At 39.3% G+C, this 27,146-nt stretch overlaps 1 protein-coding gene across 2 annotated transcripts; it reads left to right on the forward strand.

Moving 5' to 3' along the window:
* The first annotated feature begins 1,870 nt into the window (after nt 1–1,870).
* On the forward strand, nt 1,871–26,154 carry SNX8 (sorting nexin 8). Of its 2 annotated transcripts, none has more exons than XM_075179548.1 (11): nt 1,871–1,935; nt 6,774–6,943; nt 8,182–8,299; nt 15,909–16,030; nt 17,012–17,092; nt 18,038–18,198; nt 18,429–18,561; nt 20,009–20,077; nt 20,154–20,307; nt 20,663–20,808; nt 21,574–26,154. In XM_075179548.1, the coding sequence occupies exons 2-11, from the start codon at nt 6,800–6,802 to the stop codon at nt 21,685–21,687; spliced, it is 1,242 nt and encodes a 413-aa protein (XP_075035649.1). In that variant the 5' UTR covers nt 1,871–1,935; nt 6,774–6,799; the 3' UTR covers nt 21,688–26,154. The 2 variants fall into 2 exon arrangements, with proteins under 2 accessions (XP_075035649.1, XP_075035648.1); XM_075179547.1 differs by having other exon boundaries at nt 1,872–2,013.
* The last annotated feature ends 992 nt before the right edge of the window (nt 26,155–27,146 follow it).

Here is a 27,146-nt window from a genome sequence, read left to right on the forward strand (position 1 = left end):
TCTCCTGTTCCTTGCAAGATTTCTAAAGCTTACCAAACTGAAATTTACTCTGAATGTACCAGTGTACATGTTCCTGCTGGTATTATGGCAATCTCTAGCTCAACCTCTGATCCTGCATCTTTGGCTCCAACTTTATCTGTCAGACTCGTACCAGTCACCTCAGTGATGAAGCAGGTCCCAATGGTAGAACTGTACCCCGAAGACTCTGACTAGATGAACTGTTATGTGGACTCTTCACTACAAAGAATTCTGGACTCTCGTATCTGGAAGAGTCACACACAACACTTGGTTTCCTGACAGAGATTACTAGAAGAATAAGTAGGAACCTGCCCGTGTCAATCCTTCTGCTTTGAAAGACCTCCATTCTCTGTACCCTGACAAACCAGGACCTAATAGCGTCTTGAAGCCACTTGTGAGGAGGGGAGTAATGTCACAATCATGCTCTCACAAGAAAAATGCAAATGGCCTACACATAACTTGATCCCTTCACTTGGGAGCAGTGGTTCTGCCACGTGAGGCACTCCAAGAGTTGTTTTGTAGAACTTAAACCTCAGACCAGCAAACTTGACCACTTTCTGCAAGCAACCAATCCCCTGCAGGGGATATAAGGATGTAAACCTATAATACTAGATGTCTGATTATTTGTGTGCTTGAACCATATTCCAGCTTTTCCTGATTGATTTGCCAACTGAGTACCTGGACTCTGACCCTTGGTTTCATCTGTCAACTACTCTGGCTTTGAGTACCCTGCCTTCTTTCGTGACTTGTTCTCCAGGTCACCCCTCTGGCTACCAGCAACTGTGGTCCATCCCTGAATGTTACATAGTAGCAGCCCCTATGTTATACTTTCTGTGACAGACCCCTATGGCATACTCTCAGGATACTCACCCTCTGATGCACTACAGTAATATCCCTTTGGTAAAAGCCTGGTGCTTGTTGTCAGGATAAGAGATCTGTCCTCTGAATTCCAGGGGAGGAATTAACTGGACATATTCACAAAGCTTTTTCCCATTGGCCCAGTCAAATCTTGACTGGATTGGTTGACAATGCAGCCTTCCAATTCTGCCAGATTGGCTACACTGCTCAAACATCCCTCAGGATTGGTGCAGGATCTCAAGCGCTTATATGAGTGTATGGCAGGAGCAGACAAAGATTTTGGGTCTGTACAAAGAACACATCATCATCAACATGTTGATGCATCTCTCTAGCTTTAAGCAGACTGGAGCTTCATTCCTTTTAGCAGTTATTATAACTGCTACCAGGCATATAAAGTCTGAAATTGTAGCACCTGATGCAATTAGAGCTTATCATATTCATCACATTTACATATATATAACAAATAATTGCATTATAGCAGGGGCAAATGCAGGATTTGTAGAGGGGGGTTTCCATACCACGCCACCAATTGGTGTGACCAGGATGCATGGGTTCATGGCTATAATATTAGACAGTGCTTGGCTGCTCTCCAACCCTTCCTATCCCCATAATATACATGGACAATGTTGCGTGCACTACTGTTAGGTGCACGCAGCTCTCCCTTTTCAAGCAGAGCCGTGTGAAGCGGGGGCAGGGTCCAGCCACCTCGATTATACAGTGAGCTAGGCTTGGAGGGGGGTTTCCAGGCACCCTCCCTCCCTGTTTGCCTATGTATAATGCTGAGAAAAAATAAATCTATGTTTAACAGCAACTGCAGCACTCTCTAAGTTCATACATACACTTTATAGCGCACCATAGTACTTTTACCAACATGTAATATAGTCTGTACAGTTCAAGTCCTGGCAAAAGTTACTTCCGCCAGTCTTCCAGCCCTGTTTGGGTCGTTACTAAGTGAAGGAAGTCACGTGGTTAGGAGGAGGCGGAGGGAGGGAGACGGTCACATGACGAGGCCCTGAGTGCAATGCTGGCTGAGAGTGAGCAGGGAGAGCGCGAGCACAGGTGAGCCGCCGGGGGAGAGTGATAGGAGCTCGCTCTAGCAGTGACGTCACCGCACACTTAACACGCTCATTGCCGGTTGTAAGTATACAGACTTAATTGGGAGGTCGGGGAGGTATCCAGACTTAAAGGGCTAAAAAAAAGTTTTTTCTTGAGTAAATATTTAGTGTAACCCATTAAATTATTATTTACCTTGCTCTTTAGATACATTCCTGCATCACATGCCAGGTTAGGCTCTCCAGTTATTGTGGGACTACAAGTCAAAGCATGCAAAGCCAAGAAACTGTTTGCACAGCAGTTTTGCTATAGTACATTCTGCAATATATTCCACGATGTTTTTATTTTTTATTTTTATTCTTTTCATTTTCCCTTAACAAGAAAAGCCTATAACATTAGTCTATAAACAGTAAATTCCACGTTGTTTTATTTATAGATGCGTCTATACAGGATAATATCTGATAGGGAATAAATAACAAAGTACATGGTGGTAAAATAATATTTTGTATGAACCATCTAACTGTATTTTTTTATTTACTTCAGCCATAAGCTTTAAATGAATCTCGCAAATATTCTCTTAATAAATATGTAAAATGTCACAGCTTTGCATTCTGCTCTCATTAATGTAGACAGGTATATTCAGTTGGTTACCATGTAAAATGAATGCATTAGAAGTGTCATTCCCTTGCTGGTTTCTCTTTTAGATATTTTTAGAGATCTGCGTTTGAGAGCTATAAACATAGATTCTAATTTCTTGCCTGACATGACTATATGAAAAGAAGCCTTGTTAAAGTTTGTCTTTAAAGACTGCCGAAATATGTAGGAGTTTGCTCAGGGCCCTCCACCCTAGGTGATCACTCTGTTACACAGACCTGTGCTGAGAATATGACAGGTGCACGAACACTTAGGATTAGTAACTGTGAATAATCCTTTTTATTATAATATTTTTTTCTTTATATTTATGGATAAATAAGGGATGCTGTTTTTGGCTTTAGTTGTGAGTCGTACCCAATTGAACAGTGTTTAGACAGCTTGTAATGACTATTTGAGAGCTAAAATAACCAATTAAACTATTTTCAGCAGAGTATATGCTAGTGATCAAGGTATCCTTGGCAAGAGGACATCCAAATAATAATTTTGCATTAACTGGAATAAAAGTTGTACAGTTCCTATATGAGTTTTGGCTGTTTATTGCATAGTGCTGAGTTATTATACTCCCATACATAACTTTGGTAGTCTTATATATTCAAATGTATATGTAAGACCTGCTTTGCAGGCCTATGCAGTTGATACAAACATTTATGTCTGGGGAAAATGACTTGTGTGTAGTTTCTGCCTTTCCTGGAATTCCCTGCATTGACAGTTGCATTATGGAGAGAGTTGCTGTTAATTTTAAGTTGCCATTGATTTTTAAATTCTTTTGTTGTAACCAATGAGTTGGTATTGCAAGGGGGAGTGAATGAAAAGGCATTTGAAGCTATTTATTGGTAAAAAAAAAATTACTTTGCTCTTAGCAAATGCTTGTAGAGCAGTAGCTTCAGGATAAAATAATATATAGATTTCACATGTAGTAATATATGACTTTTAACTGCATTCGTAAAATAAGTGTGTTTAAAGCTGCACTGCCACCTAGTTATTATAATTTTAAAAAGGTGCCCTGATTGCAGCGTGTGATTGGTTCTCCCACTCAAACCCACGTTACTACCTCTGTTTTTGCCCATGGCTGTCAGAGTAACACCAGGAAAAACAGCTGCATCAAGCAGGTCCAGGGGCTCCAGCTAGATGGAAGGGCATCTTATTAAACTATTTCACTAGGTGGTAGTTCAGCTTCCAAACACCTTGTTATATTCATGCGCTTATTTAAAAAAATTGCAGAACAACTTGTTAATTGCTAAATTAATGCGTTTTATGCCCCTCTTATAAATAAATGGGGAGTGGGGTGGAAGCTTGGCTATGTTTGTAAGAGTATGAAAAGCTCTCTGCTGGTGTAGCATGTGTATAAAACACTTGCAAGTTAATGGAGAGGGAACAAAGCAGAAGTGTGGATAAAGAGGCCAGCGGGAGCTCCAAACAGCAAGATTGAGACGTATATGAATTACTAATTCGCTGCACTCTTCCCAAGGACTTCTATACTGCCACTTATTCACCATGCAATGAACCAAGATCATCTGTGAGATTTCAGTGACTTCAGTGCAAACTACATACAAATGTTCAATAGGTTGTAAGACATGGTGGCAAGAGTTTATTTACTTTTTCTTATTTTCTTTTACTTATTTTCCCATAGAAACCGTGCAATACATAGCAGCCTATCAGCAATGAGCTGAAAGAACATGGGGGTATATTTACTAAACTGCGGGTTTGAAAAAGTGGAGATGTTGCCTATAGCAACCATTTAGATTCTAGCTGTCATTTTGTAGAATGTACTAAATAAATAACTAGAATCTGATTGGTTGCTATCAGCTCATTGCTGATAGGCTGCTATGTATTGCACTGTAATAAATAATCCCCATGTACATCTGTCTTTTAAGTTTGTCGATTTCATTTAGTGGCTGCTTCTTTCAGTTCCTCTATTCAGTGAGGTATTGTAATGGGTGGATAATTATTTGGCACATTTACTTTGATGCTTGGTTTGTGAGGTGGGTGTGAGCATAATCCATATTAATCACATGTAAAGTCATCATAAGCGGTTACGCATTGTTACACAATATTCAGAAATGTTTTGTTGTCATTTAGCCCCTGATGCTAAACCAGTTGTACGTGAGGATTACTGATGTTCTAATTAATTGTTACCGTGTCTAGGTAGTTTTCTTCTAATGATTATAATTTCATATATTCGGTATCCCCATCTGTGTGAACTGGTATATATTTCACTTCTATGTGAAATGAGAGCTGGCTTTATCAGCTCTCTTATCCCTATTAGAGAATAGATTTCAGTACTGTTATTTTATCTGTCTGTAAAATATATAACTAAAGTGACATTCTAAAATAAATATATATATATATATATATATATATATACATACATACATACATACATACATACATATACACTCCTGTATTGAGTCTTCCTGTTTGGCTGCTAACTTTTCTTTCCGGCTTGCTTTCCTCCCGTCCCAGATAGCTGAATCATTAAATCACAGTTTAGTCAATAAGTATAGAAAGGGTGAACTGGAAATCACACAGTGCAGATGGTCGGTTGAACTGTAGACGAGGAATTTGCAGAGGAAGTTGAGATAATACTGGGTTTCATGTAGATGCTATCAATGATATTTTTTTTTTCATTAGATTTACAAAAAGTATATTGTATATTGTAACTCTGTAAGATATCTCAGTAATTCAGTTGGTTTGTATTACAAATGTTTGTAGTTAATGCTTGGGGGGGAAAAGCAAAACACAAAAAGCACAATGGCAGTGCTTGTACATTTTCAAAACAAAACATACAGATTTTTTTTTTTTTAATCATATAATTTAGGGACTTTTTGTTTTTAGGGACTTTCCGGGCCTGTTTATGCTGATTTTTTACCTCTTGTCATCGTTTACATGTTTTATGAAATTTAGGAATCGGCAGTGTATAATTTAGGTCTGCTGGGAAGTCACTAATTAAATAATAGTAATTTCACCTTAATTTAATTAAAAGGCAGACGGTTGAATCTGAGACAGACTATTGGTGTAATCACTAGCACACGTGAGGGCTCACACACTCCTACATGTCCTATTTAGAGGGGGCGGTATCTTATAACCTGAAATAAATACAGATACGCATATTTTCTTATTTTTCCCGCATAGACCCCCCTATTCCACTTTTAAAGTGCATTTGAATGGATGCTCTGCGGAATTTTGGCCATTTATACAAATGTATATGGTGGTGATAGTAAAAATGGACAACCCCCTTTATTAATTACAACTTTTTATGCCCCCCCTAGCAAGCGTCAGCGTACATATACATTATCTTGTCTGGCACAACACTTCCCAATGAACGCAAAAACTATTCTTTGTTCACAAATGTCTCCTATTGGTCAGCGTACCCTGCAAAAATAATGGAGGAATAAGTTGCAATAACATATAATTTATTCATAACTCTTATACAATTGGGGTAGATTTATCTAAACTTCTAAAAAGGAAAATAGCTAGAATCTGATTGGTTGCTGTGGGCTAAACCTCCACTTTTCCATTCTAGAATGTTTGAATAAATCTACCCCCTTGGTCCTGCAGTTTCGCGTTTAAAACATTCCTGAGATTGCTTGGATTAAAATAAATTAATAATTAACCATCATTTGTGAAGGGAGATGGTGCATTTTATTATAATTTTTTTTGTGTTTAGTCTTTGTGATTTAAAGTGGTTCCCCTCGCCCCTATCTTCCCCAAAAAGTACAACTGAAAGTGTTCTGCACTTCAGCCAATCAGCTTCTGCCTGACAACCCAACATTTTATATTATTGCCAGAACCCTCTCTACCAACTAAACAAAGTTCACTTACAGTTTTACTCAATGTGGAGTTTTCAAGTTATCATCTTATTGCATAATATGAAGCTTATTTATGACTTCTGTTACGGTGGTCATTTTATAATAACAGTAATGATTTTTATAATGGTTTAAAGAAGGTAATAATGTAAATGACATTAGCAAAAGGGGACATAAACTTTGATCTCTGTGTATATATTTTCTATGCTTGGTTAGCCTTGCTGTTAAAAATCTACTTGATGTTCATTCCAAGCTCACGACTAGTGAAGTATCACCTAGAAGCGTTCCCTCTGCAGGTTTAGTAATGAGGTAACAGCTGAAAGGGTCGGGACTTATTCTTAGGTGAGGTCCAGAATGCTGGAATGAAATGATGTCGTCTTGCAGATTTGTCAAGTTATCCTGAATGCTGTATGATGGATGTGACCCAGGGGAGTCCTCTGATGCTGGCGTACACCTTACAGGAATTACTGGGTCATGATACGGTGCAAGTAGAACTCATCCCAGAGAAGAAGGGCTTATTTCTCAAACACGTGGAGTATGAAGTGTCGAGTCAGGTGAGAGGACATACGAAGCTTGCGCTATGGCAGACACTGGTTTACAGGATGTTAGGTTTTGGTTTTTAGTATAATTATGTGCAATCCAGCTTGTTGCATGTGCAGAAAGATCGTCAGTGTGTTATTAAGTGTCTTGGTGCTAGATTTACTAAGCGGCGGGTTTGAAAAAGTGCAGATGTTGCCTATGGCAACCAATCAGATTCTAGCTTTCATTTATTTGGTGCATTCTACAAAATGACAGCTAGAATCTGATTGGTTGCCATAGGCAACATCTCCACTTTTTCAAACCCGCAGTTTAGTAAATATACCCCCTGGTGTACTTGAAGCAGCTTATTATCCTTAGGGACAATATACAAATAAGCAGCTCCTTTTTAAGAAGATGTGACGTCTGAGAAATACAATATACGTGGCAGCCCTTTATGACAGTCCCTTACCCAATGGGCATTTAGAGTATAAGTTGGACCATTGCTGAGTCAGAAGCTTATTTTCAGGCAGATCCTTTCACTCTTTTTGGAGCTCCGTTATACAGGATAGAGGATTTCTGCTTAGCAAGTGAGGGCAAAAGATTACTGAGAGCCGTTAACTTCTCACTAGGGCATTTCCCATATATTAATTCTCCCAAATAGGAATTTCAGTTGTGGATTAATGCTTTGCATGGAATTGTGATGCTGTGGATGTCTTCAAAGATCCAAAGAACTTGATACATAGCTATTATTATGGAATGTTCTTTTGAGCTGTTGACCTCTGCCTAAATTACATTAATTGCCAATCGTGTTTATTTACATAGCCATGCTAGGTCTCGCTGTTATAATCTGCCTCTAAATTCTATATTTTGTATTCATATCTACACTGGAACTATCGCTAACACTTGAATAGGAAAAAGTCAGTGATAGTGGCCAATTATTTATAATTGAGCCTTAGAAATAAACTGCCATTGAAAAAAGCTGAACATCGGTTTCGTGAAATCTGTAAATGTCAGATACTGTACATTGGCGGAATATATAATAATGTTTCTACAGACTGAGGGCTAGATTTACTAAGCTGCGGGTTTGAAAAAGTGGGGATGTTGCCTATAGCAACCAATCAGATTCTAGCTGTCATTTTGTAGAAGGTACTAAATAAATGAAAGCTAGAATCTGATTGGTTGCTATAGGCAACATCCCCACTTTTTCAAACCCGCAGCTTAGTAAATCTAGCCCTGAGTCTTGTTTTAATACTTTTCCTTTGTCACTCTGCAGTTCTTTAAGTCTTCTGTGTACAGAAGATACAACGACTTTGTCGTCTTCCAGGAGATGTTGTTGCAGAAGTATCCATATCGTATGGTACCAGCACTGCCACCGAAGAGAATGCTTGGAGGTAGATAACCAATTTTATCCTTCCTGTATGTGTGTTTCCCCACCCACCGTGCATTTATTTATTTTTATGTTTGAACACCTCTGATGGATTTTGATACATGCCTGTCATTCACTAGGACCAGTGATCTATATTAGAGCTAGATTCACCAAGGAGTACTATACATATAAATAAATGGTGATGATGATATAACGATCATTGCTGAACATGGGACCTATACAGGTCTCCAGTGGAGTCCTCTTGTCTTGGCACCCCATGTTCTCCTGTCTCCCTGCTCGTGGCTACCACTGTCACAAACATGGCTAGCTAAAGCCTAGTATGGTTGAAGCGCGCACAAACTCATGTGCCTGATTGCTTGGTTATTAATCAAGGATTGGGTCTTTTATGTGTATTTTGCAATTTCTGTTCTTTCCCAGTAACTAAGGGAATCTGGTTCTAAAACAACAAAGTAACCAGAAGTGAAACTCATTGGGGATATTTACAATTATTGCTGGTGTAAATCCCCCAAAACCATTCAGATATTCATTTTAATTTTCTATCTGTTAGGAAATAACACCACTTGATTAGTTGCTATGAGTTACAGTAGTTTTAGTAAATGTTTGCTTTTAGTTTGATTTAAATTGCCCATGTTGGCAAGCAAGGGATAATGGGATTAGACTTAAAATGTCATGATACAGGTTGGCTTTAAACTGGACACACACACTATCATGTGGGTTAATGGCACAATATTTTAAGAGTCTAGGGGGTATATTTACTAAGCTGTGGGGTTTGAAAAAGTGGAGATGTTGCCTATAGCAACCAATCAGATTCTGTCATTTTGTAGAATGTATTAAATAAATGAGAACTAGAATCTGATTGGTTGCTATAGGCAACAGCACTTTTTCAAACCCGCAGTTTAGTAAATATACCCTTAGGCCTAAAACAAGCCCAATAGTAATCCAATTTAAATTGATCAGATCAGTGTAAACATGGTCAGGGTGGCGACCGATCTCAGTCTTCTGACCACACTATAACAGGCTCTGGTCCAATCAGAATAGAACCAGCTACTTGGCCCATACTCATCTAGTTTGGCCAATTATCCTATTTCTTGGCATTCGGCCCAGGCTGCATGATCTGCTCACGTGTCACCCGATTTTCACACAATAATTCTCTTGGCAGGAAGAAAGCTTTGACCACAATGCTCCGTTTAATACAAAACTAGTTTCTACAAAAATGTCTTTTTTTAGGAAATACGATATGAATCTTTAAAGCAGAACCTGAAACCAGAGAATCATAGCTCAGACCCCTTCTGACGGTATGGGTCCAGATGGATTTTCCTGTTTACAACTGTCCTAAAATCGGCCCTGGATTAGATATTGGACATATTAGAGGATTTTATTTCTGTGTGTAGCTCTATGACATATGTAATAAATATCAGTAAACATTAGCTCATGCTGAGAGCTCACAACCTAAATCCTCTTATATGTAAATGATAGAGAGGGGCGACAGTGGGTTGAGAACAATGAAATAATAGACTCCATGTGCAGAAAAGTTGGTTGTTTTTGTTTTTTTGGAGGTATTTTCCTTGTGTTTGTAGGAAACAACATATACAGTTTTCTGATATAATGTCTTTTCAAAATGAGACTTAAAATCTCGTTTCAACTGTTACAATAAGAAAATGTTGAATCTTTGAAATGTTATAATAAACGGTCATTCAGAGCGACTTCTCGTCAACATGTTACATGTATGAAATGGATCAAACAACATTTATTTCTGTAGTCGTTTTTATTCTCTTGTACTTCTGTCATACATTAATGCTTTAATCAAAAATGGTTTCTACTTTTAAGTTTGTGTTTATCTCTGTAGATTTGTGAATTCTAGAAGAAGCTGATTTTATAAACTTTTATTGGCTGGGTCACTTCAGACTTGTAGAGAAATTTTGAGAAGTGAGGATCAATGACGGTTAATTAATGAAACTGAAAGTCTGCAAGGACTGTTTTGTGATCTGGAGCTATATTTTCATGGTGGCTCCTGTTTACACAGGATGCTTATGGATTGGTGAGATTACAGCACTGTAGGGATGGAAAGTCTGCTTGGTCTGATGAAAGGAGAGTAATGGATGGGGTCATTCTTAGATAAATGAAAGCTCAGCACAGGAATGTAACTATTATTGTAAAGGGGAAAGGGGAGATTTCATGTTCCTGGGTAAGATATTTAGGTTAACTTCACGAGGTGGAGAGTGCTTATTTTGGAGATTAGTATTTCTGGATTACTGAATAATTGTGATTGCTCCACTTGGTGTTTGTTTCAATGAGATATAGCATTTGGAGTATTCAATCTAATAATGGAATAAAAAACATGAAATGCTACAAAAGGGACACAAGACAATACCGATGTCCTCTCACACTCGGGATTTATTTAAGACACGAATGAGGCGTATTTTCGAAGGAAAATGTAACCTGCAAATTCATGTGCAGAGCGTTTGCAGACAGAACTGTTTCCTTATGTAGAAAGAGGACGTTGTGTATCTATGTTTGTACGAGGAAGACAGACATGCGTACTTATTGTCAGGAGCTGCACCTTCATTGCAAGGCACCGTGGCTCGTTGTTTGCTAGCGCCCTGTGTTCTGGGCGTCGCCAGGATGACCAGGATGTTTCTTCCTCCTCGTCCCGGCCGTCACCAGGGCAACGGCCAGGTTGCTCTCTGTCAGCCATCGCATGAAGGCACAGATGGGCGCGTGCACAACATTGATTAATTAACAGCCTCCTTGGGGGCAGATTAGTGCAGGGGTCAGCCCTGCCTTAGGGTTGGGCACTAGTTTTATTTAAGGCAGAGCCTAGCATCTCTGCCGGTTATAGCGTTCACTGTGCCTGCAGAATTTGCTGACCAGCTCCCCTGTTCCTGGGTACCTCTGCTACCTTGAATTTGATTAGCTGTTGTGACCCTCTGGCTTGATTTTGGACCGTGCTTGAACTCTTGTGCCCTTTGACCTGTTTTTGGATTACCCTTGTATGCAACCTGCCCTAACTTTTTGCCTGCCCCTCGGCTATCCTGCTTGCTTCTGACCAACGACCTTGGACTGTCTGGTACCCACCTCCAGTATTCCGGCTACTCTTTACCTGGCGCTATGGTTAGTTCTGATAAGCTTCTACTACTGTAGGGCTAAGTTCTGGGGGCATCCGAGTACCTCCGAACGTACCAGTTCTACAGGAAAGGTGGCTGCTATAGGTGAAGATCTCTACCAGTTTGGTTCTGAAGACTTATCTGAACAGCTGTGAGCCGTAACACTTGTGCAAACCTAAAGACGCTCAGCATCTGCATATTTTGCAGTTACTTTATTTATTTTACTTTTATTGAGGTAGAAAGTATAATACAGCTCAATAAAAATACACTTAGTCAAAAGTATAGCATGTAAATGTATTCAGGGGATACAAAAGAGTAAAAGACAGTACAAGATAACAATGTATCCCAAGGTCGGGGAGCGTACGGAAAACATCAGTAATGTAAGGAGACGTGGGGGGGCCACAGGAATAAAGGCCTTCACTCAGTGGACAACAGGATTTTTGGGGTATTGACACACATCCTGAGTTTGTACCATGTCGTATGGTGGAAACTTTTCCAAAGTTGTGTCTTAAGATTGTCAGAAAGGATATAGGTGAAACACTCCCAGGTATCAAACAACTGTTTTATTCTAGATTGCTTCCAACACTCCAAAAACATACTAGTAGTTTAATTGGATGCTATTAAATTGACCATAGTCTGTGTGTCTCTCTGTCTGTGTGTATGTTAGGAAATTTAGGCTGTAAGCCCCAATGGGGCAGGGACTGATGTGAGTGAGTTCTCTGTACAGAGCTGCGGAATCAGTGGCACTATATAAATGATGATGATAATGAAAGAGGTTTCGATCCAGTGCGTCTGAAACACATGTGCAACATTTCCCTAAAAAGTGAAAATGGAGGAGGTGTGTTTTGGGCCCAGACGTGGAGAAAGCTCATCCTGCCAGCAGCTGAGATTGGGAGCAGTAATTTCCTGCATCCTTTCTGCATCATGCATTCCTGGGGGAGGATACCAACCTCTGGAGATAATGGTACAAAATTAACCAGATGTGTGTTAGAGAACCTCCAGATCTGGGTCCAAAACTTTTCGATTAGGGGACAGTCAAAAAACCAATCTGAAATCTACAAGACTGAAAACTATCCGCCCTATGATAGATATTTAAAACAGTCTCTGTACAGGATAGGTCATAGCTGGGAGAGCGCGTTAATGCCCATAGGAGGATAGCAGACTCGTTTTTACAACCCAAATGCGAATGCTGACTTATTAGTTAGGCCATACTGAATGGGAACACCGGAGACCCTGCTCAGGAAGGCCAATTAATACAGCCTTCGGTAGACTCGGAAAGCGTTCTTGACATTGGGACAGTTTAGATTGTAGTCAAAATGGCCTCAGGAGGGAATACTGGCGATTTTACTTACTTTTTAAGGTGTTACATCCATATACTTCTTTAGTGGAATAAAAGTTTACATAGTATTTTCTGTGTCTGCAGCAAACTTCGTAATACATAACAACCAAAATAATAAACTGGTTTTCATAATGGGGAAAAAAGAAAATTCCTGGGAAAAAAAAAATTGAATATGTCAATATCAAGAAAATACTGTTTTCAAAGCAGCGCCTGAAGTCACATGGCCTCAAAACTGCGAGGATCCGTGTTCCTGTCAGTGAGATGAAATCGTTTGAGAAGTGTGGAAGTTATTTTTGTCCTTCATGAAACAGAATAGATTTGTTAGGGAGGATATGAAGACGGTATTATGAGACTGAGCGGTGATAGGACTGTCACAGTTACTGCATCTCCCTCTTTGATCAAGGCTGATGTGAAAGCAGATAGTTGTAAAGTGCTAAATTACAGGAGAAAAATGGCCTCAAAAGAGATAACTGTTTATTTATCAGCACATCAAGGGGGAAAGTCAAGTTCTTAGATGACTCCTTTTTCTGAAGATCACACAACTTTAATTATCTGAAATATGGTTTAACTCTTTCCTTTGACATGCTGCACAGAAGCTGGGTATCAACAAACAGTGCAAATCTATATAGAGAGAATTATTTAGAAGCTAATCTATATTCATCATCAGCTATTTATATAGCGCTACTAATTCCACAGCGCTGTACAGAGAACTCGCTCACATCAGTCCCTGCCCCATTGGAGCTCACAGTCTGGTTGTAATTTCTCTTGTAATTTGGTACAATCGGGTACAGGAATGTGTCGTACCTCTTTTTTTTGTTAGACATCAACTTGAGCAGACTATTCCTCTGCAGACTATTAACTTTTATTAACTCTTTAAGCATAAGCACATGTACACCTTTAGTATTTGAATTCATCTGTGTTCCATTAAATTCATAACGGGAACAAAGGAGAGTTCTAAGTCGAGGATAAAGACCTAGGCTGCAAGTTTGAGGGGTAGGCTTTATTACTGTGTTGTCCGATATGGAGATTATAGGTAGGTAAAATCGGTTGGCTGTTGGGAATATTATTAGCTCTGTTATTGAAAGATTGAAATTGGGGTGGCGAAAGGACATCCAAGCTGAAATGGCGTTCAGTAACGCGGGTCAACACAGATGGTGAGAGATGCGTAAAGGATAGGTAGTCATAAAATCGTAAGTCTCATTTATTAACATTATTTCAGTAGTTTAAAAAAAGTATCAGTGTTGACATAATAGTCATTGCCTTCTTACAGTTTAGCCGAATAGACTATTTCTTAAAATTCTAGAGGTTTAAATAAAGACCATTTGGGAAAAGTCTGTACATCTTCAGACTGAGGAATAAAATAAAACTCCTGTTTTTGGAAAGTATTCCTGTTCTTTTATTGCCTTGCGGTCTATTGCAAACGTGTTCAGCTCTAACAACCCATTACATATTATAGACTATGTTGTTGCCAATACAAGTGGGCTTAGCAGCTTGCATGAGACACACAGGTGTTATAGCAGTGTTGGCTAACCAGTGACACTCCAGGTGTTTGTGAAACTACAAGTCCCAGCATGCTTTGCCAATATATAGCAGCTTATTGCTGGAAGGGTATGCTGGGACTTGTAGTTTCACAACACCTGGAGTGTCACAGGTTAGCCAACACTGTGTTATAGTGTACCCCTTGCCTAACGACACCTGAGACATAAAGCTTTCATTTAATTAGTCCCTAGTAAACTGGCTGTATTCTCATAAAGAATGAGTCTTGTAAAGCTAGTACAAAGCCTTTAAATGGGTCTGCAAATGTAACCCATTATTTGTAATTCGCTTTGCGTTTTTCAGAACGCTGCTTGCTCCATTCCCTTACGTTTACCAAGATACTTCAAGGATCTAGCCACCCGCAATGTACATTTTCAGTGGCCAGACCCATTCACCAACTAGCAGAACTGTGGCCGCTTCACATTACGGACTTCCACAGTGTGGTAGTACTCGCCTGCACAGCACGAAATCGTCTCCTGGAGGTAGATTTACTAAAGATCGATTTGTGCTGCGGTTTCAATCTGTTGCACATCGCTGTGGTTTAGGGCTCCAAACTTCCAGATTTATGCTCCAGTGCTTAGGATCAAATTCAGTCCGCTGTCGATGTGCATATGTTTAAAATCGCTAAATCGCATGCGGTTTAGTGGAAAACGCCATGTTAAAAAAAAGATGAGATCGGGCACATTACATATATTTGAAGAACCTGTCATACTACATATATTTAAAGAACCTGTCATACTACATTTATTTAAAGTAAGACCAGGGGGTAAATGTATCAAGCTTAGTTTTCCAGCAGGTTTGAAAAACCAATCAGATTCTAGCTATCATTTATTTAGTACATTCTACAAAATGATAGCTAGAATCTGATTGGTTGCTATAGGCAACATCTCCACTTTTCAAACCCACCAGACAACTCTCAGCTTGATACATTTACCCCCAGGTCACACTAGTTTTATTACTAGAAGAAACCAGGAAGGAGCAAATGCTACTTGACATCTGTCCTAGTCCTCTAGGGATGCCTGGGCCAATGCTAAGTTGCACGGTCTGTGCTTTAAGGTGAAGCCTGTTTTGCATTCATTTTTTTTTCTCACCCTGCTAGGCAGGGTAGCTGATATCTCTGTGGTTTGAGTTATCTCCCTTCTCACAACCACCTCTTTTTTTGTTTTCCCTGCAGCTTAGCAAATCTGGCTGTTTGTATTTTGATCACTGTAAAAATCTTGATGACGATCTGTATAGTGGTGGGTTTTCAAACTGTTGTTTTCAGCTGTATTACTGGCGGTTGGCTTTTAGCAAATGGCGTGGTTTTGAAACCAATCTTTGGTAAATCTAGTCCCTGGTTGTGACAACATGGTAAGTGGATGTTTGTTTCTAACACACACACTGATTGCAAGGAGCCTTGCCGCTGTCCAATCAGCGATGTTTATTTTTTTATATATCCCCTGCGGTCGATTTGGGGAGAGCCCCTTGCAGCTGAGCGGCCGTGGGTACTATTGAAATGTGGAGGTCCCTGACCTATCTGCAGCTCTGGTAAATAGATCAGTGCCCTCTACTGTTACATTGTCTGAAATAGTAAATAAATCAATTGTTTGATAGATAGATATATAATACATTTATTTCTCTTTATATTTCACCAGCTGACCGTGAGTTTATAGAATCCCGCAGACGAGCCCTAAAGAGGTTTATCAATTTGGTGTCTAGGCATCCTTCTTTTTGGGATGACGTGCTTGTGAATATATTTCTTTCATATAATGGTCAGGTGAGTATAGCTTAGCTGCAGATTGTCTAATATAATAACTATAATATTATACCATTGTTATATAACATTGAGAAACCGCTTGTGATCTCTTTTCATGCATTAATTTAACTATGGATAAAGACATTCTGATTTAAGTGACTTTTCCAATTCTTTATTGAACACATCGATCCATAATTGAGGCGTACTGTACAAAGCGTTGAAACCTATTTTTAACCTTTAAAAAATGAAAATGTTATTTATTTACACCTTCGTTTTCAGGTGTTCCACGTTTTGTTTGCAAATAATCAGGTATTCATGAACAAAACGATGTGTGACATTTTAAATTGTTTTGAAACAAGGTCGAATAAAACAAATGTCATTTTTTATTTTCTCCCCCCACAGTGAAACCTTTATAGCCATTTCTGCAGATATCTTTGTCCTTTTGGGAAAATCATTTGTGCTTGAGGGATAATTGGCATTATGAAGTTTGTAATTATTTTTAGATATCGATCAGTGAGATGATTACCGGATATGAGTTTGATGAGCCATTGTTGATATATTGTGTGGAATGTAAATCAGACTTGTCACAGGGCTGGCCCTAACTCTGGGCGTGCCCTAGGTGGCATCCCCCTCCTCGGAAATGGCGCCACCCCTTGGGCATTACATCTCCACCCCTGCCACTTCTTATCTTAGTAGAGGGCAACTGCCTCTGCTTCTCCACTATACCAGTGGCAGGAGCATTGTGTGTGCAGCGCGGGGAACTATGAACACTGGATGAGTGATATTGTCCTTTTATATAATGTTTTAGGCGCCCCCTAACCATTGGTGCCCTAGGCAGCTACCTAGGTTTGCCTCAGTATTGTGTCGGACCTAGCTTACCATACTGCTGGTTTTCACTACTGGAGATCTGAAATGCTATAATTTTCTGACTGAAAAAAATGTAAAACAAATCTACCTTTTATATATCTAGTTTAAAGGGTTTTGTGTTTGCTTGTGGTTTAGGATATACAGAATAAAATGCGTGAATCGATCCGCGGGGTTGGAGATGAATATATAACGTCTAATCTTGCTGCCCAAGCCAAGGTATGTATTATTATGTCTGATCTGCTCGTGATAGAATACATTTAGATAATATCTCACTTTTATCCCGAACATGAGATTTAGAATATATGGATAATATAGCATTTTCTCGTCAGAAATTTTGTGGGAGATAAAAAAAAACATTTTAGCAAAAAAACTTTAATATTACAATTTTCAGGTGTACACATATGGCCAAAACATTATATAAACACTTTTTTTTTTTTTTTTTAAATATAAATCCTCATAAGCTTACTCAATGAACAGTACCAACAGATATATTAAAAATGTGCCTTTATATATTATTGTTGTTATTATCAAATAGATCAGATTTGTGCCTTTTATATACCATAAGTGCATTGGACTGTCCAATCGCATATAAAATGGATCACACGATGGAGGCAGACATTTTGTGGTCTGAACCAATTTTTATGAAAATGCGTCCTATAAATGGGTCACCTCACAGAAGACACTTTGTGGTGTCACTAATACCTGGTAAATTGATAATTTGCATTCTCATAAATGTTGGTTCACCCAACAAAATGGCTGCATCTGTTACTGGGAAATAACATGGTTGCTTCCGCTGTGTGTGTGGGTGACGGGTACACTTAATTAGTATTTTAATTGAAATCCACCAACATCAAGTCCTCCCCTCCCTTTGCCTTTAACCCCTGGTTTTGTAGGTCTTCACTCAGAAGCCCTGCTGGAGAAACTGCTTTACCACTAACAGCCCTCGACTCCTCTGTCTGTTCACTTGTCAATTCCTGGCCCCTATTCTGTGCACCAGATAGGGTGCCGGAGTCTCGCTCGGATATACTGACAGAATTCATCAATAAAATATTAGCATTGATACATACATTGTAGACTTGGGACTTTTCTCATTTTCCCTGATCCACACGTTTTGTTAAGCTCTTCTCTTGACATCCTGTCTTTCTGCTGCTGTCCTTCCAGGATTTCCTCCCGGCGGACATCCAAGTCCAGTTTGCAGCCAGCAGAGAGTTGATCAGGAACATCTTCAACAGCTTTTACAAACTGCGGGATCGCGCTGAGAGAATGGCTGCACGAGCCATCGATAACGCCACAGACCTTCTAGGCTTTGGCAAGGAACTAAGGTAAAATCAATCATGTCCATACAATATGTGATCATGTCAAGCATCATGATCAGGCCTGGCTTCTGCTGTGCTTCCCCTTTCCCATCGCTGCAGAGTTACATGTCCACAAGCTGTTTAATGACCCAGGCCAGGTCTGTGTAGCCTTTTCCCAAATCCAGGCCTACTTTTGACTGGAGGAACATACACTGTGACGTTACTGATAATCACATCTGCTGTTTCTTCCTGTTTAGTGCCTTGGGCTCTGACACCACTCCTCTGCCCTCCTGGGCTGCACGCACCCATAGCTCCTGGGGGGCACTGAAACAGGCACTTAAAGGGCTGTCTGTGGAATTTGCCCTACTTGCTGACAAAGCTGCACAACAGGTATGTTATGAATGGCTTACACGATAGTCCTTCACTATTGCAGTTTTAAGGATTTTGCAGCACAGATCTCAGGTTTCACAAACAAATGGTATTTAGATTTGTTTTTATTTCTTAAAAATACCTGTTTAAAGTAAATATACACAAATGCTTGCAATGTCTTTTATGAACTTGGTGTAAGTAACTTAACATTTTATATTCATAAATTTGAGAATATTTATTAGGGATCTAATTGGGTTTGGATTAGGGGGAGGGGCTGAGTTTTGATTGGTGGGGACAACAATGGTCCAGTACTGCTCTGCGCTATGCTATTAGGTCTGGCCTATATCAGACAGGCTCGCAGAGGAGCGCACTGAAAACACAGCAGCCTGTTTGAAGTGAGCAAGAGATAATAGCAGAGTAGCGATGGACCTTTGGAAGCTTTTGGGGGGTGACCTGCAGGATGGAAAGAACAGTGCCCAAGATCAAATTATACATTTTGGTTTGAGTTCTTGTTGACTAGATCTGGTTCTTTGGAGTGACTATTATACAACGCATAGCTGTTGAAAATGGAAGTAAGCACCGCAGATGTTTCTACTAATTGTATTAATGAGCACCATGGTAGATGATCAGCTGATATGGCTTGGCACGTGATAGAGTACAACCAACATTAAGAGCTTTTACTTACCTAAATAATATTATTTATGGCAGAGTGTGGTCCAACGCTGGCAGAATACTATGTTCTTATATGTTTTTTATTGGAATTTGTATAATCTTGACAATCCACAGGAAAAATGGTTGTATGGATCAGGTCCCCTACTCCCTTCGCTCCTCTCCTCTAGCAGGAGCCTGGGGCCTACTCCATACGGGCATTGTTCCTGTGGCTCCACTGTTCCTTATACAGTCCTGAAAATGAGATTGCAGCTTATGATTGGTCCGCCGTTTAAAGGTGGTTAATAGAATGAATTCTGTATTACAGAATAAGAGCAGAGCATCTCTATGTATTAGACTCTGGTTGGGGTCGGAGGGGGGAGTTGCTGCATTTCCTCTTTAACTAGTTGGTAGGAAAATTATGTAGCAATACAGAAGTGGTAGGTGCCCAATCGATTTATAGGTTCACAGCAGGTGCTTGAAAGGATGGGGTTATTCAGAAAGGTAAATTCCCCCTGCACACTGCTGTGAGCTAGTATATAAGCTGTTCTTCTACATAGAAATGCAAAATTCTCCGTCACACAAGTTTATAAACGCATGATAAGCTACCCGCCCTGTAAGTGTCTTTCAGACACCCAAGACTGCTACATCATCTACATATTTGCGTTCAATAACAATGACTGTTACCGTCTATCTTCAGAAGCAAAAACTAGTCATGGTATCCCTGGTATAACCATTGTTCTTATTGCATGAATGATGTATGATTTTGGGGTACACACGTTCATCTCTTTGTGTACATTTGTTGCCTGGTAATTTGTAGGGTAAACTTGAAGAAATCGATGTGGTGGAGAAGTTGAATCTCTTCTTGGACCTCCTTCAGTCCTATAAAGTAAGTGACCTCACCTGACACGACTCTTCTCCTTATACCGCCGTGGTACATAATTCAACGCTTTTCTCCCGGGCAGGACCTTTGTGAGCGGCATGAGAAGGGGGTGTTGCACAAGCACCAGAAAGCCTTACACAAGTACAGTCTCATGAAGAAGCAAATGATCAGCGCCACTGTACAGAACAAGGAGTCGGAGTCTGTGGAACAGTTGGAGTCTCGAATTGTAGAGGCAAGTTCAGAGAAAACGAGGCCACTGTATAAAGGTCACGTATTTATCTTGACCACTCATACAGGCGTTACATTTTGGCCTGATATCCTTATGACCATTGTAGCAATAAATAAAATAAATTTTGCCTATTTTTCCAAACTTCTTAGTCACTTAGGATACGCCATTTATTAACCTTATTGCATTTTAGCCATTTGATTTCCCAGATGCATTTTGCTTTAATTTCCTGTATTACTTAATTCATTGTTATTTTCTGCACTTTGATTTTTATTCTTTAAAAATTTTCCTTTCATTTCCCTTTTTCGGTTCTGTTCTTGAAATTCAGGAGAATTTAGGGTGATTTCTGTTTTTCTTTCAGCAAGAAAATGCTATCATTGTTATGGAGCTGAGGAATTACTTCTCCCTGTTTTGTCTGCACCAAGAAACACAACTCATCCACATCTACCTACCCCTCACCTCTCACATACTTGGGGCATTTGTGAATTCACAGATCCAGGGACACAAGGAGGTTAGTCCCTAACTAACTTACTGTTTGTTAAATATGAGTGATACGTTTTAAGTCATAAACACATTTTCTGTTTTGAGAGGGAAGGTTTTCCTGTGGCAGCAGTCAAAGCAATCGCAGTAACAAAAAAAAAAAAATAAACTGAACTTGGGGTTGAATAATTGTATTTTAAGGGGTCCAGTAACATAGAGGAAAAATGTTGATTAAAGGTGAACTTGTCACAAATCCATTATTTTAGGGATATATTATTTATCACAGGTACAAACTCATTGATATACAATAAGTCAATAATTACCGTATATACTCGTGTATAAGCTGAGTTTTTCACCCCTTTTTTTTATGCTGAAAAAGCCCCCCCCTCGGCTTATACTCGTGTCAATAAGTTTTCCCAGTTTTTTGTGGTCCTCGGCTTATATTCGGGTCGGCTTATACTCGAGTATATACGGTAATTGCTATTTAAATCGCCCATCCACCGTGGTGTCTGAAAATCACTGTAATAAGTACGTAAATAACAAAGCAATGTTACCTGCACTGACTGTTAGGCATTTAACTACAGGACTGTTTAAAACTGGAAATGGGAGTGGCCGGTTCCAGGAGTACCTATAGACAGACACAACATAATATATTTTTAATGCATATAGAATGTACAGATCTGTGTTTTTGTCTTTTGCAACTAAACTGATGTAAAACCTGCGGCACAAAATAATTGTACTGTACACATAAACTGAAAATTGGTTGATTTTTGTACTTTTTTTTTTTTTGTTTTAGATGAACCAAGTGTGGAATGAGTTGAAGCCAAAACTGAATTGCCTCTTTGTGGGTTCACCCAGCCTGTCTACTCCACCTCTATCCCCAGAGGAACGACACTTCTTCTCCCGCTAGTATGGAATACATTGTGATTGACCAAAGGACCAAGTCATGCTTGTCCTAGGGCAGCCCCTTCTGTATGGTCAAAGTCAGTCGACTTTTGTGGGACTTGGGAGTGACAGATTTTGGAAAGTTCAGTTGCGGAGGAAATTACATTGTGTGTAACTTTTTTTTTTTATTATCCTGGGTCGCTTCTTCTTCAGTCGCATATGCTGTTTTCAGTCTGTACATGGATCTAGAAGTGCCTGAAACACACACACACACACACACACACAGTGACATCACTGAAGTGGAGCCAGTCTTCTCTCAGTGATGTCACTGGTTTCTCAGTATTCGCCTTAAAATTGGTTCACCCAACAAATTCCAATGTGTAGACGACCTGGACACTTGGATGCTAGTTCATCTGCCCTTGTTCCAGTGTTAGAAGTGTGATCAATGTGAACAAAAATGAATTTATTGGACCATGCTGCTTTCGATGTGTCAAACATACCTATGTCAGCTCATGCTGCTTTTCTTATTGTCTGGGGGAAAACAGTAATAAAATAAAAGGACCGGTCATTGGCAACATTGCAATATAAAACAAAAATGGCAAAGACCTGGTAAAACAGTCACAAATCTATCTGCAGATTCAGAGGCGATGATAGAAAGGGCGAGGATTTGCAGGGGAAGTTTTATTACTACGCATGTCGGACTTCCTGTGTGTAGACTGATTACAGGAGGGAGCAGAGAGCCGTTTGGTGTCTTTTATGGCTGAATGTTCATAATTAGAGCCTGCAGCACTTTATCTAACAATCATTCTAACTAGTATGGGGCTGTTTACTCAAGATTTGTGAATGTTACCTTGTCATATTGGACAATATTGTAGTTTACAGTTGAAGCCATTAATACAGTGTTTGTTTTTTTTCTGGTTTTCGTTTGAACCAGGGTATCTGCTTCTTAGACACTATTGATAAACCATATTTACCAGACATATGTATTGTAAATCTTTATAATGAACACATGATTTTTTGCTTATTGGCTGTATTTAGTAATAGCATAGTGATGTAAGATCTTCACTACCTGCATCAATATGGATCATATCTTACTATATAATATTTTTAAAGGGAAATTTTGCAAATATTACAAAGTTTGCATCCTTATGCTATATGTGTACTGATCAAGAAGGATCTCTTTAGCATTTCTGGCAGTAGTGGGCAGCTGCCTGCCTAGGAATCGGTTGTGGCCCCTATACGGGTTTCACACGTCCCAAGTAATTTCCATCTTTGATCTCCCTCATCATTGGACTGTAGCAGGTTAGTCTCTGACTTGATTAGCTGTAGGTTAACTCTCCAAATAGTGATCCCTGCAAATGTAATGTGCTACCCCCTGGTGGGACCAAGAGGCATCAGATTGCCCAGTGCAAAACTAGGACACTATATATAACAGCGATGGTGTTGGTGTAAGAGGCAGTACAGACTAGCTGTGGCTGTAAACATGACTCTACAATACATTTCTGTGAATTATATTACAGTAAATCATAGGGATAGATGTTGCTGAATGAAAGTTTCTCTTTGTCCTTAAATTAAGAAGGCAGCTGCAGTATTGAGTATAATTATTAAGCACTTTTCCACATATATAAGAAGTTGCTGGAGTTGATGTTTTAGGAACTCCATAGAGCTTTATATCTGGGTTATGTCATTGGTTGTAGTCACTATGGTGCTTGTCCTTTGTGAGAACAGTACCAAAGAGCTCTGCTAACACGACGTCTGATAGGTGGGTCTAGAAAACTACTCCATACCCAAATCCATAAACTAAGTAGTTTTCAGTGGAAATAGGAGACATAAACTAAAATACAAAGTTTTCATACCCTTGATCAGCGGATCAGGTTTCCCGATGCCTATAATAGTCTAAACAGGAGATCCTTCCAGGTATATTGGTGGGCCTTGTTTGGGTTTGTTAAAGCCCCCCCCCTCCCCCCATCTGTGATCATTCCCACCGTGGAGGCAGCCATTTTGTGAACTCTGCAAAATGGGCCGTACAAAGTGCCTTATGTCTCAGCGATGTCACTGGCTTCTAGTGACTTCAGTCTGTATTCTTGTGAGCCCAATAGAAAGAAGTGCCTCCACTGTGTGTGCAATATAACATTTGTTTATTTAGTACAGGACTTGTTCTGGGTGTTGTGTTATGTAACACACTCTTGGATTTTGGTGCAATAGAAATATCTGTAGCGTATTTTATTAATTGCTAACTGGATAGTTGTCTCAGTACACTGTGAGCATCCAGAGACCAGGACCTGCACAATACGTAGACCAGTGTTGGCTAACCTGTGACACTCCAGGTGTTGTGAAACTACAAGTCCCAGCATACCCTTCCAGCAATAAGCTGGTATATATTGGCAAAGCATGCTGGGACTTGTAGTTTCACAACACCTGGAGTGTCACAGGTTAGCCAACACTAATGTAGACTATAGCTTGCTCACCCGCTTGTGGCTGTCAGTGGAGGATGCTGGGAGTTGACCCAGTGCATAGATAAGTTACAAGTATTATATGCAGCCAGTCCACTTTATTGTTGTGGTAAAATACTGTGCTGTAATGTAATCTCTCATTTTGAGTCATGCAATATTGCTTATGTAAAAGGATATTCACTTTATGGATAAACTATTAGTGTCAGCAGTTCACTGTTCCAAGCAGATAGTCCTCAAATAGTCATGCAACAATATAAAATAAGATGCTGCTTTAAAGCTGACATCTATGCTGGAAGAAATTTTTAATTATATGTTAATTTACTATAACTATAATAAGTAGTGTTGATTGTTGCATCAGTATTACCTTGATGTAGGTCTTTATGTATGTATATGGAATACTTTTTTTTTTTTTTAAATATATTATAAGGGAATTACTATGTTTTAATGTTATCATACACAGTGGAGTGAGACATTGTTTGGGCTGGAGCGAATATATTAAAAAAGATCACTTCTATCAATCGATTAGTGACATCATTTTGTTGCGTTCTTGATATAACTAATCCCTATTAAATTCATATCTTCAGTCTCCCAGAAAATGGCTGCTTCCACTGTGTATTGTATTAAATCATGCACAAACATGGTCAGAAATATGTACATTGTACTGTGTGAAACTAAACTGACAAGTTATGAAAAACTTCAACACCGAGCAATTATTATAACAAACTGTGTTTAAAATGTTCTTTAAAAAAGACACTGTAAAAAGTGTGTAATGTAGAATTTGACATGTGTGCTTATTATATATTCAATAGTCCCCTAATAATGAATATATGCACTATGGATGCGTTTGTCCGGGCAGACTTTCTATTCTGGCTAAACAAATCCAATCTGATTTTGACAACAGTTTGGCTTACTATTCAATATAAAAAAAAAAACAACTAAATAGGCTAACAGGGGTGGGCAAAACTGTTCCGCTTGGCCATTAAATAACCCAGCTGGAAGACAATTTGGGGGGAGTTGACTCTGCTACTTGGAGCTTATCATTGAGCATGTTCTTCACCCAGCAAGATCAACAGGCTCTATCCAATTCCAGACAGGCACTTGCACATGTGGTTAGAATTCTATGGGGGGGGATTCAATCCCCCTCCCCCGGAGTAACGCAGCATTGAGCATATTAACGTTAATACGGCAACTTTAACACTGATTAGGGAGCCACAAGCAAAAAGCCGATGCTGAAATTACCGTACTAACAGTAATCATGCGGACAATTACCGTAGTAATGGCAATACTGCGCAGGCTGCGTTACTTTAGACAGTAACGCCGCCTGAATATGCCCCTATAAGTTAACTTCTCATTGGCTCGTCTTACATTTTTAGTGGCCATTTAAAGTAAAGCCACTGAAAATAACCGTAATTAGCAGCTGCTTTGTTTGGAATTGGCTTTAGAAGCAGAACACTATAAAGATAATTACGGGTGGGTAATTCAGTTCCGTGCATTTCCCTGTCACCTAAAACTGACAGTATGCTTGTAAATCTCCACTATATTGTATTTTAGAATCAGTACGTAATACACAATCCAATACATATATATTCTGTTATCAGGGACTATAAAATACCATTTAAATCCATGTTAATGTGCCTTCTATTGTATACTTTACTTAGTTTATATAACAGATCAGTGCCTTATTTTGCAAAGTTGTGTAGCGTAAAGTTCTTGCTGAAGTTCTTTGCCTCCTATCTAGTGGTCACTGGAAGATATTATTACAGACTAGGATATTATATTTCTGAATAAAAATATTTAAGGGGCAGCAGCTGAATTTCTGACTGATGCACTTTTTTTTTTTTTTTTTAACTTAGATTTGCTACAAAAATAATAGATCCAGTTCATAAACAAAACCTGTACTGGTTGTTACATTCCAAAGAGAGTAAAAATACTGCCAAGACTATATAAGCTAATGAAATATTTATGTATATATAAAAACATATTTGTAAGAAATGCATATATAAAATATATTTAATAAAATAAATGAAATATTAAACCAGTGTGTAGATTTTGTCCTCATATTTTCTAAACGTGAAAATATATCTTTTTTTATATTGTAATTTATTTATTTTGGCTTATGTGGACAATACAGGCATTCTGCAGTCATAATTTCCAAATGACATAAAAGTGGTCCTACACTTAAAACACAAACGTACTGGCAATTCTCCCCCGCGATCCTGTGAAAGCCCTTTGTGGCAGTGACGCTCTTGCCCTGGAGATAGCTGGTTCCTGCACACACCGGACTGATGACTTTGATGGTGGGGGGACGGGGACATAGCCCCAGGCCCAGGTAAATAGCTCAGTAGAGGAGAATGAGGGTCTATTCGAGTGAAGAACCAGACTGGGTGATTGTGATGCTGAGCTTTGGGAGGGCAGCTCCAGACTGCAATTTGTATTCAAAATATTTTGTGCTGCTACAGGAACCAGCAAGGGTGAGAATCTTCTGACCGGTGCGGTGTCTGGGTCTTGTTTTGTCCCGCGGGGGGCTCAAAATTAGAAAGTAGATTCTCACTTGGTGCCCAAGAAGAAAATCTCTGCATACTTAAATAAGAAGTTTCACAACTATTCTCAAATTTGGTGTGACTGGTTCATTTATGATAGCCATCTACCCATGGAGATCCTTCTCAAGCCCGGTCACTTAGCTTTGTCTAAATGTTTTGGTTTCATGAAAACACTTCTATTCACCCATAGTAGGTGTAGCCCTGATAATGCTGGTGGGAGGGGGGGGGTCCCTCCTCTATAGACAGTATCTAAAGTATGACCAAACATTATCAGGGTTTCACCTACATTTCCCCAATTACCACCCTTCCTCTATCCAATTTCTTGCCCAAGACACAAACGCATTTTTTGTTCTTACATTACTGGATAGCTACAAGCACCTGATGTTTACTTTCCTGTATTGTTTTAACTAGTTAGGTTTGTTATGTGATGCTTTTATCATTATACCAGTCTACTTTGTGCAACAGATAGTATTGTGGTCATTGGTAATTGT

Source organism: Mixophyes fleayi, chromosome 7 (assembly GCF_038048845.1).
Source record: "Mixophyes fleayi isolate aMixFle1 chromosome 7, aMixFle1.hap1, whole genome shotgun sequence".
NCBI lineage: Eukaryota > Metazoa > Chordata > Amphibia > Anura > Limnodynastidae > Mixophyes > Mixophyes fleayi.